This window comes from Haemorhous mexicanus, chromosome 21 (assembly GCF_027477595.1).
Source record: "Haemorhous mexicanus isolate bHaeMex1 chromosome 21, bHaeMex1.pri, whole genome shotgun sequence".
NCBI lineage: Eukaryota > Metazoa > Chordata > Aves > Passeriformes > Fringillidae > Haemorhous > Haemorhous mexicanus.
In genome coordinates, this window is record NC_082361.1 from 9,329,301 (window position 1) to 9,343,466 (window position 14,166).

Genomic DNA, 14,166 nt, shown 5'->3' on the forward strand with positions numbered 1-14,166 from the left:
CAGTGCCTTTCTCCCCAGCAGGATGTTCAGCACACTGATGGCAAAAAACTCCATCCCAGAGCTTCTCAGGACTGCTCATCACTGCTCAAACAGCCTGGGCTTGAGTGAGCTTGGAACAGATGATCTTGGAGGTCTTTTCCAACCCTAATGATTCTGTGATCAGAGGGGACTCCACACAAAAACCAAGAGCAATGAGCAGTCCCTGGCTCAGCCTCCAGGGTTTTCCACAGGCTGTGGGAGACAGGAGGCCTGGGCCTTCTAGCCTGGAGGTGTGGCTGGAACACCTGCCTTGATGCAGCTGGTACCTTCCTAAAGCACCACTGGAACAGAAAGCAAATATTCAAAACCCATAAATGGATGCAAAAGGAACAGACCAGATCCTCTGGTTTCTGCATCCCACTAACTCCCAGCCTCTCCAACAAAAGTCAGCAGCAGCTGTGCTGTTTCCAGAAGGAGCAGCTCCACCACCTACCAACCAAGCATGAACTGAACAGATTCAACCCAACCCACAGCAGCAGCAGCAGCAGCACAGGGTGAGCAACAGAGCTTCAGAACAGCACCAAATTCTAAGGCCAGGGAGAAAGCTGCCCATGAGCAGAGCCCTGAGGGGCTGCAGAGCCTGCAGGCTCCATGGAGCCCTGTGGGACAGGAGGGTGACACTGCCACACCTCCTCTTGATGCCTTGCGCAGACTGCCCTAGAGCAGAGGCTGGACAGAGCTGGAGAATAAAGCAGGGATTTATTCAAAGGCCTCCATGGATGCACCTTGGGCAGCACCAGAGCCCAGCCAGGGCTGCACCCAAGATGAACCAAAATGGCCCCAAAATGCACGGCTGGGCACGGGGTCTGTCCCTGGGATCAGCTCTGCTCCATTTGCACCTTGCAGTTCATTGTCCCAGCCCAGCTTTAGCCCAGGCACTCCCACCCTGCTTGTTTTTCTCTCTCCAGCCCACGGGGTTTGTGCTCCTGGGCTGAGATTTGGATCATTTGTCCTTGGTGCCCAGCTGGAGCAGGAATTGTTTTGTCTCCCTGCTCTGTGCACAGAGCTCACCATCCCCTGATGTGAACCCAGACCCACCCACCAAAGCAGCACAGAATGTGAAACATAGAAAAGCTAAACCTGAGGCATCACCCTCACCAAGCTGCTGCTCCCAGGGCTGTGCAGAAGGGACAGGAGGCAGTTACAGAGTCACAGAACCATCAAGGTTGGGAGAGACCTTCAGGACCACTGAGTCCAGTCATGAACTCAGCACCATCACTCCAGACCATGTCCCCAGCTGCCACATCCAGATGCTTTTTGAACACTTCCAGAGGTGGTGACTCCAGCACCTCCCTGGGTGACTCATCCCAATGCCTGACCACTCCTTCAGCAAAAAGCCATTTTCATAGCTCTGATCTGAAGCTCCCCTGGTGCAACTTGAGGCCATTTTTCCTTGTCCTTTCACTGATTCCCTGGGAGCAGAGCCCTACCTCCCCTGGCTGTCCCCTCCTGTCAGGAGTTGTGCAGAGCCACAAGATCCTCCCTGAGCCTCCTTTTCTCCAGGCTGAGCCCCTTCCCAGCTCCCTCAGCCTCTCCTGGTGCCTGTGAAGAGTTCCAGGATAAAGGCCCCACCAATAGAATGATCCTTCCAAAGCAGAGCAATAACCACTGGACAGAGCAACTGCCCACCCAGGGCTCTAATCCAGATGTTTAACACAAAATGCTCTGCCAGAGGAGCTGATCCTGGGATCTGCTGTGTCCTGGCAGCCCTGCCAGCACTGGGGCTGCTTTCCAGAGAGGAGGAAATGAAGGAACCAGGTTTGCTCATAGAGAATCCCAAGAAGGACTCATGGAGCCAAGGGCTTGGATTTGGTGAGTGAGAAAATGAGCGAGTGACACAGGAGGAATGTGCATGGGCACAACATTAATTAGCTCAGCTCTTTAGTAAGCAGCTCATTTAGCTAATGAAGAGAGTACCCAGCAGTGGAACAGTGCCAGCAGCTCCTGGCAAGGGTGGGGGCAGTCAGGCTGTGGGATGTGCAGCCCATCAGCCCCACGTGCTCTGCAATGTCTGTGTCCATCACACCTTCCCTGGGCTGCCCCCTCTCTGCCTGCTCCTCCTGTGTGCTGGCATTCCAGCAGGGTTTGCTGAAGTCTCTGCCTTTTTTCCTTGGAGCAGTTTGCTCACAGCTCTGGTCTCTTCCTGGGCACTGCACCACGACCCTGGGACCTTTGGTACTTATGGACAGCCCTGCACAAGGACAGGCCTGAGACACTCCCCACAAACAGCAGCTTTTGGCTTTATCTCTATAAAAATATCTTGGCAGCTGGCAGCTCCTGACACAGAAGAAATACTTGGCCAATTCACTGCAGAATTATCTTTTCCTTTATTTTTTCTTTTAAATACTGCAATAATCTTCCTCAATCCCTCACCCAATTCCATAACACATCAATAACTAGTTCTAAAAACAACCAGCAACTATTTCCACCATGGACATGAGTCCAGCCTTATTTAGAAGATCCTCAGTCACTGTAGTATTGCAATGAAGAAAACACTTTCCAAACTATTTAATAAAGTACATATACCACTTTAAAGCCTCAAGCTGTGGGGTCTGATGACAGGTTTTCCACTTGACATAAATCTGAACATTTCTGTGCCTAAGTACTTTATTGAGTCAGGGCCAAAACATGTGCTTAACCCCAAGTGCTTCCTTGTTTTGCTGAATCAGACTATAGCCAGAGCTGTGACACTGGAAAACCTCGGGAGAAGTCAGGATTGAAGCAGAGAAAGTTGCTCCCCACTGCCCTGGCTTGCAGTGTCCCAAATCTGTGTCAAACACAGGGGTTGAGCACACCTTGCAGCACAACCCAAATGTGCTTTTCCCCCATAATTTGTGTTTCAAAAGGGGAAGAGCTGAGCTCAGATCCCAGCAAGACAGAGGGAAGTAGAGAAAGCTCCAGACTATGAGAACCAGGACAGACAGAGCAGGGAATGGAGTCAGGAAACCTCTGGCTGAGGGCAGGCAGCTGGGCTCAATGCCAGCTTGATCTGCATGAAAACCTCTCCTTGAAGGGGACCAAACCATGTGTGCCCTGGGGAAGTGCTGGGGCTGCTGGAAGCTGCACAACTCACTCAGTGCTGGATTTGGGAAGTGCTGGGGTTTTTGGGATGGTGAAAGCTGCACAGCTTTCTCCTAGATTTGGGGAATGCTGGGGTTTTTGGGATGGTGAAAGCTGAACACCTTACTCCTGGATTTGGACTGGATGGGATTTGCTGAGCTGCACAACTCAGTGCTGGATTTGGGGAATGCTGGGGTTTTGGGGCTGGTGAAAGCTGCACAACTCACTCAGTGCTAGAGTGAGTGCAGCTGAAGTGGGAAGTGCTGGGGCTGCAAGGATGGTGAAAGCTGCACAACTCAGTGCTGGATTTGGGAATGCTGGGGTTTTTGGGATGGTGAAAGCTGCACAACTCACTCAGTGCTGGAGTGAGTGCAGCTGAAGTGGGAAGTGCTGGGGCTGCAAGGATGGTGAAAGCTGCACAACTCACTCAGTGCTGGATTTGGGGAATGCTGGGGTTTTTGGGCTGGTGAAAGCTGCACAACTCACTCAGTGCTGGATTTGGGGAATGCTGGGGTTTTTGGGCTGGTGAAAGCTGCACAACTCACTCAGTGCTGGATTTGGGGAATGCTGGGGTTTTGGGGCTGGTGAAAGCTGCACAACTCACTCAGTGCTGGATTTGGGCAGTGCTGGGGTTTTGGGGCTGGTGAAAGCTGCACAACTCACTCGCACACGAAGGTTCCCAGAGGAATGTCCTGCATCGTCCGCACTCCCCAGCCCATCTTTTGTGTCCGGTAAAGCTGCAACCGAGTCCTGGAAAAGAGCAAAGGAGGAAATGAAGCCACACTGGTGACAGCACTCCATGGAAAGGATGAATTTTCATGGAGAGATGAGTAAAAAGCCAGCACCTTCCATCAGCACACGCTCCCAGAGGATTTTAATATTCACCCTCCCGTTCTCACCCTGCAGGGATGCTCCACTCCCACAGCTCCCAGCTGTGGGCAGATGCTGGCATGGAAACAGCCCAGGGACAAGGGACAGGTGCCAGTCAGCCCCTTCTGCCTGCCCAGGTGCACACCAAAGGGCTGGGGAAGAGGGGACAGGGCTGGATGCTCTGTGTGATGATGATTTACAGAGGGTATCAGAACCCCACCAGCAGCATTTCCTTCCCCTCCACGCAGCCCTGGGGGAAGCAGGGAAGGTGGAAGGGGATTTACAGCAGTGGAGTGGTGCTGAGGGGGAAGGCAGGGATCTCCCAGGGACTAAAGAACACCTTGAGCTAAGTGCTCTGACCCCTCTGCCCTCTGCCAAAGCCAGGGCATTCAGCAATTCCATCATATCCAGCTGCCTGGCTGAAAGACAAGAAAGAAAAGCTGCAACTTGAGACTTCTTGGTGTAATAGCTGCTCTGTGGAATTTTACTGATGGGGTTTATAGGCAGAGAAACAATCCTGTAAGTCATTCTGCCTCCTGCTCAGCCAGAACCTGAGTTAAGTGCAGGTTGAACAGTCTCCAGGGCTAGGAAAAGCTTGCTCTATCCCTGAGGGAACCAAAACCCACTCTCAGCAACGCTGTTATCGGAATTAAGTGTAATCTGATGCTCACCTTAACTTCCCCCTGTTGCTTTTCCCAGTACTTCTCTTCCCCCCACCCACTCCCTCCTGCACTGTCAGCTCAAACCAAGGGATGTGAACTTCATCCTGTCTGCCCATACCTTCGCCAGGACAAACCATGACCTCAGGGGAGTGACTGCTCTCAGAGAAGCAGGGTCTAACACTGGGTTTGGGGCTTGGGGAAGCTCCCCCAGCTTTTGGTTTGTCCATCAGAGCAGAGCAGAGCCCAGCTCAGATCTGAGCTCTGCTCTGGAGCCGGCACTAGCAGCAGTGGGGCCGTGGCTCTGAGCTGAGCCTGCCAGCTGAGCTGGGCCATGCTGCCAGCTGGATACGTGTGCTCTGCCAGGCAGAGCTAATTTGGAGCCAATCTGATAAAGGAAGCACTGAAAACGGAGCAGCAGAACCTCTGTGTCAGCTGCAGCCCCAAGGCAGGAGCCTTCCCCACTGCCTCCCCAGGGAGCGTGAGCTCTGCCCAGCACCTGACCCTCCTTCCCAGCAGAGTTGCTCTCCCTGGCTTGTGTTGGGCTCCCAACCCTCCCCATATTTCAGAAAAAACACTTCAGTGAGGCAAAAAAAAAGCAAAAGCAACAGCTCTAGCTGTACAGCTCCTGAAGAAACACCCACGGAGGCACCGGAGCTTGAGAGCTTGGCAGGGAAAACCAGAGAGAGGTAAAGTTCTGAGGAAACACGTCGAGTTCCTTCCTTGCTTATTTTTAACAGTGCAAAATGTCATTGAAACTACAAAGCTTGCAAAAAGAGTGTTGTCAGCACTACAAAGAAATTCTAAAAAGTTGGGTTTTTTTCCAGTGGGATCCCTTTGAACTTAGTGCAGCGGCAAACTCCTCCATAGCAGAGGTCCAAACCAAAACACTGACATTTTTAGCCAGGCACCAAAATCCCAGCAGTCTAACCTGAGCAGAGAGGCCAACAGGCATTCAGGTATCCAATTCAGGGGGAATCATGCCAAGGACTTGTAAATTTTAAGCAGCCAAGTCTGGGCATGCTGGCCTGTATTTCTAATTTAGACTGCTGGCTTACAAGATCTTCTGAACTCAGACCCTGCAGCTCTGTTGCTGTCATGTCCTTCTCAGCTCTCCCCCTGAGACACCACACTTGGGCTGTGCATGCAAATCCCACAAGCCAAGTATGTTTTATGGTCAGCTGATGAAAGAGCCCTGCAATTCCCACCTGATGGTGCCAAAAGCAGGGTGCAAATATTAACTGAGATGTTAACTGAGCTCATCAACCCACTGCTGCTCCATTCCCACTGGCAGCGTGCAGGATCCCACTTCCATCCCACCAGCCCCAGGTTCCCTGCTGGGTTTTGTGGGATTATGGGTGAGCTGAGAGCCACAAGGCTGATGGGCTTGGGGCTGGCCCTGCCCAGAGCAGCTGTGTTTGCCCCTCCTGCCCACCTGAGGCCGTTCTGCACCACCCGGTTCCTGCAGGTTCTCCAGCACGAGCACGCGTGGTTGCACTCGAAGATCAGGGGGGGCTCGGCCATGTTGAACTCAGGCAGGAGTCGGCCATCCTGAAGGAGAGAACCACCCCAGACTGGGTTATTTGTCTGCTCCTGGCAACCCCATAACCACAGGCAGAAATTCCCCCCAGGGTAAAAGCAGACCACAGAACCCCATGGTGACGTTGTGCCCCAACCTCCCCAAACCCAGCGTCAGAGCTCAGGTTCTGCAGTGGCTTTGCTCTGCCCTGACAGCAGCACAGTCACCACTGTCACCCACAGCTGACAAACAGCCAGAGAATTTAGATTTTTGCTGCCTGCTATCACCCTACACAGCATTAAAAAAACACCTCCCAGTGCTCTGCAGAAAACTGGTGTGCATCATCATCATTATTGCCATTTGCTGTGCTGGAGGGGAGAAATGGATGCTTAGTCTGCCTCTGGAATAAAGCCTGAACTTGCAGAGTCCAAGGCCAGTACACCCAAGTTCTGTGAATCACACTGCATTCCTAAATAACACTTTCAAAAAACCCTACAATTCAATTATTTACCAACAGACAGGATTAAGGAAGTGATGGATGTAATTCATCATATTCAACAAATTTGGCTTTTAAGGCTTGAGAGGTGTAATCACCTATTAATGTGTAAATAAAATGGCTACAAAGCCAAGAAAGATGCCAACACTCCCCCTGGGAGAAACCTGCAGAGATTCACAGAACTTCTGATCTTTGTAGCACCTGCCCAAAGATGAATCTCAAAACCTCCCCGGAGGGTTGAAGCATTTACCCAAAACAAACCTGACTTCTGGCAATGTGGCAGTGAAAACATCTTTACTCTGCCTTCATCCAAAAGAATCACAATAAATAAAAGCAGATAAAAAAATTTATCTTTCTACTCCCCTCCCTTTGTTTACATCTTACAGCAGTTTCCACGTTGCTCTGAAATGGAAGCTGATTTCATGCTTGGATTATTAAATGCTCCCTATCACATGGGTGTAATTAATGGCTCAGTTGGCACGAGAGGAACACAAATAAATAACACAAGAAAAGCTGCCCTGAGCAGGCAGTTTGGATTATCACATCTCAGAGCTGAGACTATAACTTCAGTCAAGAAGAAAGGAGTTGGAATTTCAGAAGCAGGGAATGGTTTGGGGTGGAAGGGGCCCCAAAGCTCAGCTCATCCCAACCCCTTCCATGGGAATGGACATCTCCCACTAGAACAGGGCTGCTCCAAGCCCTGTCCAACCTGGCTTTGAGTTGTGCAAGGAACTGAATTAGGCAGAATTCAGCTGCCAGGCCCTGGTGTGAGCCAGGAGGGGGCTGAAGAGCAGGGATGAAGCAAGGTGTGTCCTCACCTTGTCGTACCAGCAGCGCATGCTGAGCTGGCCACACATGCAGTTACTGGAGGAGCAGTCGTCTATACAGACACAATACTGCAAGAGAAGCAAAGGGTTAATTCCACACCACTCACACCACGGAGACTGGAGCTGGTGACTGGGTCAGGTAACCACATCTCCTCCTCTTGCTGCAGCTCCTCAGCCTGAGGGATCACCAGCCTCACCATTCAGGGGCAGTTCTACTGCACTGTTTATTTCTGTGTGCAAGGAGCACCAAAGGACTCTGCCTTGCAAGGAAGGATCTCATTCTGAGCCAGCCTTGCTCCTCAGGAGAGGAGGCTCCTCTGCTGTAAACCCTCCCCCATGCCTTGTGAGCTGTTCTCCACACTTGAGGACAAGGAAAGCGCCAAGGAGGGACCAGAGCTGGGAGATGATGCAGCTGTGCTGTCTCAGTCCTCCCCTGCTGCTTCCCCAGCATCCCCAAGCCAGCACAGCCCTGCCACCAGGCTGCTGCACAACAGGGAATGGCCCTGGGAAGGTCACTTCAGCCACCTCAGAGCTGTGCCCAGCTAGGCCTCGCCCTCTCCCTGAACCTCCCCATCTCTGCTTTCCCCTCCCAGCCCTTCCAGGGCTGCAGTATCACAGCCAAGACCTCGGCCTGGCTGCTGCAGTCCTTGGGAAGGCAGCATGGAGAAGGTCTCCCAACAAATCCCTGACTCTGCAGCCTCATAAGAGAGGACAAGGATAAATGGGAGCCATATCAGCCAGCACCAGATGGCCAATGCTACAGCTGAACACAGAGCTCAGCTTAAGCCTCAAAAGTGAAGAAAATCAAAATCCCATCTCCTACAACAAGAGCTGGAGGTGAGGCACTCAACCTTAGCTGGAATTGATGGCAATATCAGGGCTCAACATTCCCATGTGGAATGCCAAATCTGTTCTGAGGAGCACTGCAGAGCCCAGAGCAGGAACAAAGCAGGATCCCTCACCTGTAAATGAGTGATGTTCCTGTCAATGTCCATCGGGGAGGTGACACAGTTCTGTGACACGTATTTGTAGTTGCTGGGACAGGGCTCGCTGTCCACGGAATTGACACAGGGGATGGGGATCCGCTCGTAGCCCCGGGCAATGTCTCTGTCATGGAGAAAGTAGTGTCACAGAGCAAAGCCCCCCAGACAAGGGGCCATTCAAATGCCATCCTGGGGCAGAATCACTGAGCACTCAAAGCCATTCAGACTAGAACAGAGCTCATGTTTTCCCACCCTGCCTTACAGATGGTTCTTTGTGCTCGTGAGTATTTCCATTTGGAGAATGAATTTGCAAACCACGGCCTGAATCAGCATGGACTTAGTTCTTGCTAAGCTCACACTGACCTTCACACCAGCTTAAGAAGGTACACAATTCTTTCTTAAACCAGGCCCCCTGCCTTCCCTGTGCAAGGGCTCAATTTCATAACCCACAAGCAAAGCCAGCCCTATTCTCACCTGTTCACCACCTTCTCTATCTGGGCAGGCTTCTCAGAAGATGATTCTTTGAGAGTCTTGTTCATCTGTAGGGCCACCCAGACCTGAGAGTTAAGGCTGGAGCACTGGAGCGGGGTCTCACCCTCCTTGTTCTTTAAAGTGACATCCGAGCCACGGGAAAGAAAGAGACTGCAAAACAGCAAGGAAGGATAAGGATTCCCCAGGAGAAACCAGGCAAGGGGAAAACAAGCTGAATCACATCCTCCAGCCAGCCCTTAAGGGACGAGGAAGAATCTGTAGTAGTGAATAATCACCTGAGTTTTCTTTATTAAGCATGGTTCAGTGAATCCTTCTGACAGAAGCTCTGGGGACTCATGAGAGATCTGGGCAAACCATGCCTTGCTTCAGGTACCTTGCTGGTACCAGCCTAACTTCAGACAGGCTTGAAACTCTCTCTGGCAGGGAAAGATATGGGGTGGGAAGAGTAGGCTGGAAATGGAAGAGCCCCACAGGAAACTGGTGGTGGACTTGGCCCTTGTTTATACTCACCAGCTTTTGGTGAGAACATGATGGCTTTATTCAGAGCAGGGATGAAGCAAAGGAACAAAGGTAACGGGGCACCTTTTTACCATGCTAGTGGTGGGGAAAAAAAAGCTTTAATCAAGGAAGCCTGACACCTTCCTGCTGGGAAGCCCAGGCTGAGCACAGCCCCTCAGACTCCAAAACACGCCACATTTTCTGAGCAGCTCTGGCAGCAGCTGGCACCTCACACCCCCCACCCCAGGAGAAAAACAAGCCCTCCATCACAATCCTGGGCTGCTGTAAAGACCAAAGGCATCTCAGAGGCTCTCCTGAGCCCGGCAGGCAGCAGCCAGGGGGGCAGGGAGGGCTGAGCAGAGCACTTACACCACACACTCGTAGCGGTTCTCTCGCGCCGCGATGTGCAGGGGCGAGTCCCCGTGGATGTTCACGGCGTGCAGGTCACACTTTGCTGCCAGCAGGATCTCAGCTATGTCAACACAGCCAGAAAAAGCAGCCCAGTGCAAACAAATGTTTTCCTCCTGGAGGGAAAGAGAACAGAGAGGAGGTTGTTTAAAACCCCGTGGCTTTGGGGGGTTCCTTCCTCAGCTCTGCACCTGCAGCGTTCAGCGTGTGGCTGCCATCCCCAGCCTGCTCTGGCTGGCTGGGAATGCCAGGGTGGACAGGAAAACCTCAGAGCAGCCAAGCAGGGAGTTCTCACTCCATCCACCTCTGCACACCAAGGATGGGGAGGCTGCACACAAGGCAATCCATCACCTTCCCTACACACACAGACAGCTCGTCAGTCTCCGAGCCACAAACCAATCTAGATCAATCCAGGAAGGAGGTGACAGACATGAACAAACATGCTGCAAAATGCTGGATGCTGAGCTTGCCCAGCCCCAACAGCCAGGAAAGCTACTGTGCTTCCCAGGGCTGCAAAATTAAGGAGAAAAAGAGCACAGCACGAAATTAAGGAGAAAAAGAGCACATAGGGTACGTGAAGGTGCCAAAAAGAGAACCAGGAGCCATGGGGTAAGCAATCAATCTGACTCCAGGCATCTCTTAAATACTGTATGTACTCATCTCTCACTAGCAGCACTGGAAATAGCTGAACACTCATCTTTCTGATGGAGATATTTTAAGGGATGATCCTGTTTTCTGTTACACTGCAATTTGCAGCACACGTCGATCCCTTCCCCATGACAGGCTCTAAAGACATTGATGACAACACTGAAATGATAGTAATGATCACCCAGCTATTCCCCTTTTTTTCTTCTTTTTAAAGCAAAAACAAAGCTGCTGCTGGAGTATTTGAGCTGTTATCATGTAACTTAAGGTCCTGCCTTGAATAGGGAGCTATTGCCACACTTCAGGGAGAGGGAGGCACTTTCCTACCCAGCCCCTGCTTCCCTTTACAGAGGCATCTAGAAAAACCCCACACAATTTACAGAAAACATCCATCCTGTGGCTTGCACCCACATGCTGCAGCTCAGACAGGTCACAGACACCTGGACTGGTGCTCTGCCTTGCACTGCTCCTGCCTAAAAAGCAGCATCATCACAAGCAAAGCATTTCTCCCAGAGCAGGATGTTTCCCAGCACGAGTGACATTTGTCCTGAACCACATAAAGCAGGACACCCCAGCTGCAGCTCCAGGATAGATGTGTCACACACACAGCTGTTAAGAGCACAGTTTTCTTTCAAGTAAATAGTTGACTGAGTTGATTTGATGTTCATCATTAATGTGTGATCTTGAAGCTGTGACAGATCAAAGAGTCTGTTTTGTTCCGAGTCAGCAAACAGATGTAACAGCCCCAAAAGCCTCCTCTCACCTTGACTTTCGTTTGTAGGAACAGGATTGGATCCAGACCTGCCTGGGAACTGGGAACCACCTAAGTGTGCTGTGTCTGGCTGGGACAGAGCTAATGTTTCTCCCAGTGGCTGGTGGGGGGCTGTGCTGAACACAGGGGTTGGGACACAGAGATGTCACCTGCTGAGCAGGGCTGACACAGAGCCGGGTCTGTCCTGTGCTGCCTCACTGGGGAGGAGACTGGGGGACATGGAAAGCTGGGAGGACACAGCAGGACAGGTGACCCTGACCAAAGGGACATTCCAGACCATCTGACATCAGCTCAGGATATAAAGTGGGGAAAGGAGGAAGGGGGGTGTTTGGAGTGATGGTTTTTGTCTTCCCAGGTCACTGTTCCATGGGTGGGGCTCTCCTGGAGCTCCTGAACACCTGCCAAACCATGGGAAGCAGGGAAAGAATTCCCTGTTTTGCTCTGCTTGTGTGTGTGCCTTTGGCTTTTCCATTAAACTGAATCTCAACCCACGAATCTTTTTCTACCTTTTAACCCTTCTGATTCCCTCCCCACTGGTGGGGGAGAGAGCAAGGGGCTGTGAGGGGCTTGGTGCCTGGCTGGGGTTAAACCACACAACCATAGAAACACAGAGGGGTTGGGTTTGGTTTGGTTTGGTTTGGTTTGGTTTGGTTTGGTTTGGTTTGGTTTGGTTTGGTTTGGTTTGGTTTGGTTGGGACCTCAAAGCTTATCCAGTGCCAGCTCCTGCCATGGACAGGGACACCTCCCACTTTTCCCAGGTGGCTCCAAACCTTGTCCAACCTGGCCCTGGACAGGGATGGGGTGAGACACCACACTTCAACATCCTTAGAGACTCCAAGAAAAGAATGAGAAACATAGTATAATAAGAGAAACAGAGGAGCAGTGCTGATACAATGATGCCCCTGAAGAAGGCTGGAAAAAGCAGACAGTATCTCTTTGTATCTTCTCTGTTTCCCTGGAAATCCCTGGAAAGCAGCTGGCACAGCCCCACAGGCAGAGCTGGGGGTCCCACAAGCTCCCAGGGACTCAAGCACAGAGTGCATCCCACTGGAGCAGGATTTAGGGAGGTGAAGGGCAGCTCCAGCTCCGGACACATCAGAGCTTCGTGCCAGGGATGCCAGGAAAAGCCAGGCTTTGATAGCTGCTGGCAGAGTGCCCAGCCCATCCAGAAACACAGACAGGAGCTCATTCCCCTCAGAAGGCACACAGGGTGCCCCAAACCATACCCAGAGTCACTGGCCTGGGACAAACACAGAGCTGGTAAGTGTGGACTAAGGGGATCTGCCTGGTGCAGTGTGCAGTGGGAGCACAGAGGGATGGGAAGCAGGGAGGCTCAGAGCTGAGGATTGCACACAGCATCCTTACAGAGCAGCTGCAGGGACAGCACAACCCCAGCTGCCAAACTTCTGCCCAGAACTCAGGAAAACCCTCTCACCAGACACTTCTCACTCACACTGAGTGGGACTGAGCCCAAAACCTGTCACCTGGGGTGTGTCTGGGGTTTCAGCAGGGACTGCAATTTCTGCAGGAGGTCCCAGGGGAGCCTTACATTGTCACGGATGTTGATGTCCGAGCCCTTGGCCAGCAGCAGCTTCACCAGCTCGATGTGTTTGTACTCCGTGGCCCAGATCATCGGCGTCCAGCCACCGTCGTCCTGGGAGGGGACAGCAGGGTGACACACAGCCCTCACACATACCAGCCCTGCCCTCCCCCTCCCTGCTGCAGGTCCCTCAGAGCCCAGAGTGGCTGGGAGCAGCACACCTGAGCCTGCTGGAGTTTGCTGCAGCTCAGCAGGCTGGCACTGCACCTCCAGCTTGTTCCAGCACACCGACTGTCCAAAAGGCACGAGGAGCACCCAGGGTGTGTGAAAGATCTTACAGAAACTCTCTGAGAAGCCTGGGGGAGCTGTCCTAGCCCCAGGTTAATTACCTCTGTCCCTACCCCCACCTCTGTCTCACCCCACAGCAACAGATAAACCCCAAGGGCAATGGACAAACCCCACAGTGAAAAGTGCCAGGCTCAGCCCATCCCACACCATTGTCCATGATCCCCCCAGTAGGAAAAACTCAGGGACACCCTGGAGCAGCAGGATCCACAGCAAATTCAAGGAGAAACTGCAAATCAAGGGGAGTTTCCTGAGGTCAGTGAGGAATCACCCTCCCTGGCAGAGGGAGGGGCACAGAATTGTCACCCTGTGGTGATCTGGAGGTGTCCCCCAGCAGCAGGACTGTACTTGAGCGAGCACTCAAGTGCTGAGGGAGTCCCTGACCTGGGCAAGCAGCTCCTGCCCCGGGGAAGCCTCACCTGGCAGTTGACATCCATCTTCCCATTGGAGAGCAGGTACTGCACCACGTCGTAGTGCCCCTTCTTGGCTGCCAGGTGCAGACACGTGGAGCCCTCAGCATCCTGCACACAACCACAGAACAGACCCTCAGCGATGCTCAGGAACAGCAGAGGAGTTCCCAGATGGAGAAGGGAATTCCAAAAGTCTCCACCCCACTGCCAGGAGGGCAGAGAGCAGGAGCCAGGGCCAGCACTAAGCAGAGCTTGGGAGCTTTACACCAAAGAGGTGCCACCCTGCAGAGAAGGAAAGGGCTTTGCAAGGCCTGGGGAAGGTACCAACCCCAAACCTTGGCAGTGATGCCCCATTTCTCCAACAGCCCCTTTCCCACTCCCCTCCATGTGCTGGAGAGCCAAAGGGAAGCACAAATCCCTTACACAGGCAAAGTTTGCACTTTACATCTGAAAAATCACTTTGTCTCAAGCTGAAATGCTCCATTTCTCCAGGCTTTTTGCTGGGTTTTGCTAGTCCAAGGCCTTATCCCAGTACCTGGCAGCAGGTCCAGGGCTGTGGTGTCTCTCTCCAGGGAGACCAGGTCCCCAGCCTGCCCACAGCCA

At 52.4% G+C, this 14,166-nt stretch overlaps 1 protein-coding gene across 14 annotated transcripts in view; it reads right to left on the reverse strand.

Moving 5' to 3' along the window:
* The window catches only part of EHMT1 (euchromatic histone lysine methyltransferase 1), a 120,456-nt gene that overhangs the window by 7,066 nt on the left and 99,224 nt on the right, over positions 1-14,166 (reverse strand). For all 14 annotated transcript variants that reach the window (XM_059865509.1, XM_059865507.1, XM_059865515.1 and 11 more), the window contains 8 exons: positions 13,573-13,674; positions 12,818-12,922; positions 9,813-9,967; positions 8,928-9,095; positions 8,433-8,577; positions 7,462-7,539; positions 6,064-6,179; positions 3,763-3,849 (listed from right to left, as the gene is read on the reverse strand). In XM_059865509.1, coding sequence (XP_059721492.1) covers positions 3,763-3,849; positions 6,064-6,179; positions 7,462-7,539; positions 8,433-8,577; positions 8,928-9,095; positions 9,813-9,967; positions 12,818-12,922; positions 13,573-13,674 — 956 coding nt within the window. The remainder of the gene's footprint in view (positions 1-3,762; positions 3,850-6,063; positions 6,180-7,461; positions 7,540-8,432; positions 8,578-8,927; positions 9,096-9,812; positions 9,968-12,817; positions 12,923-13,572; positions 13,675-14,166) is intronic.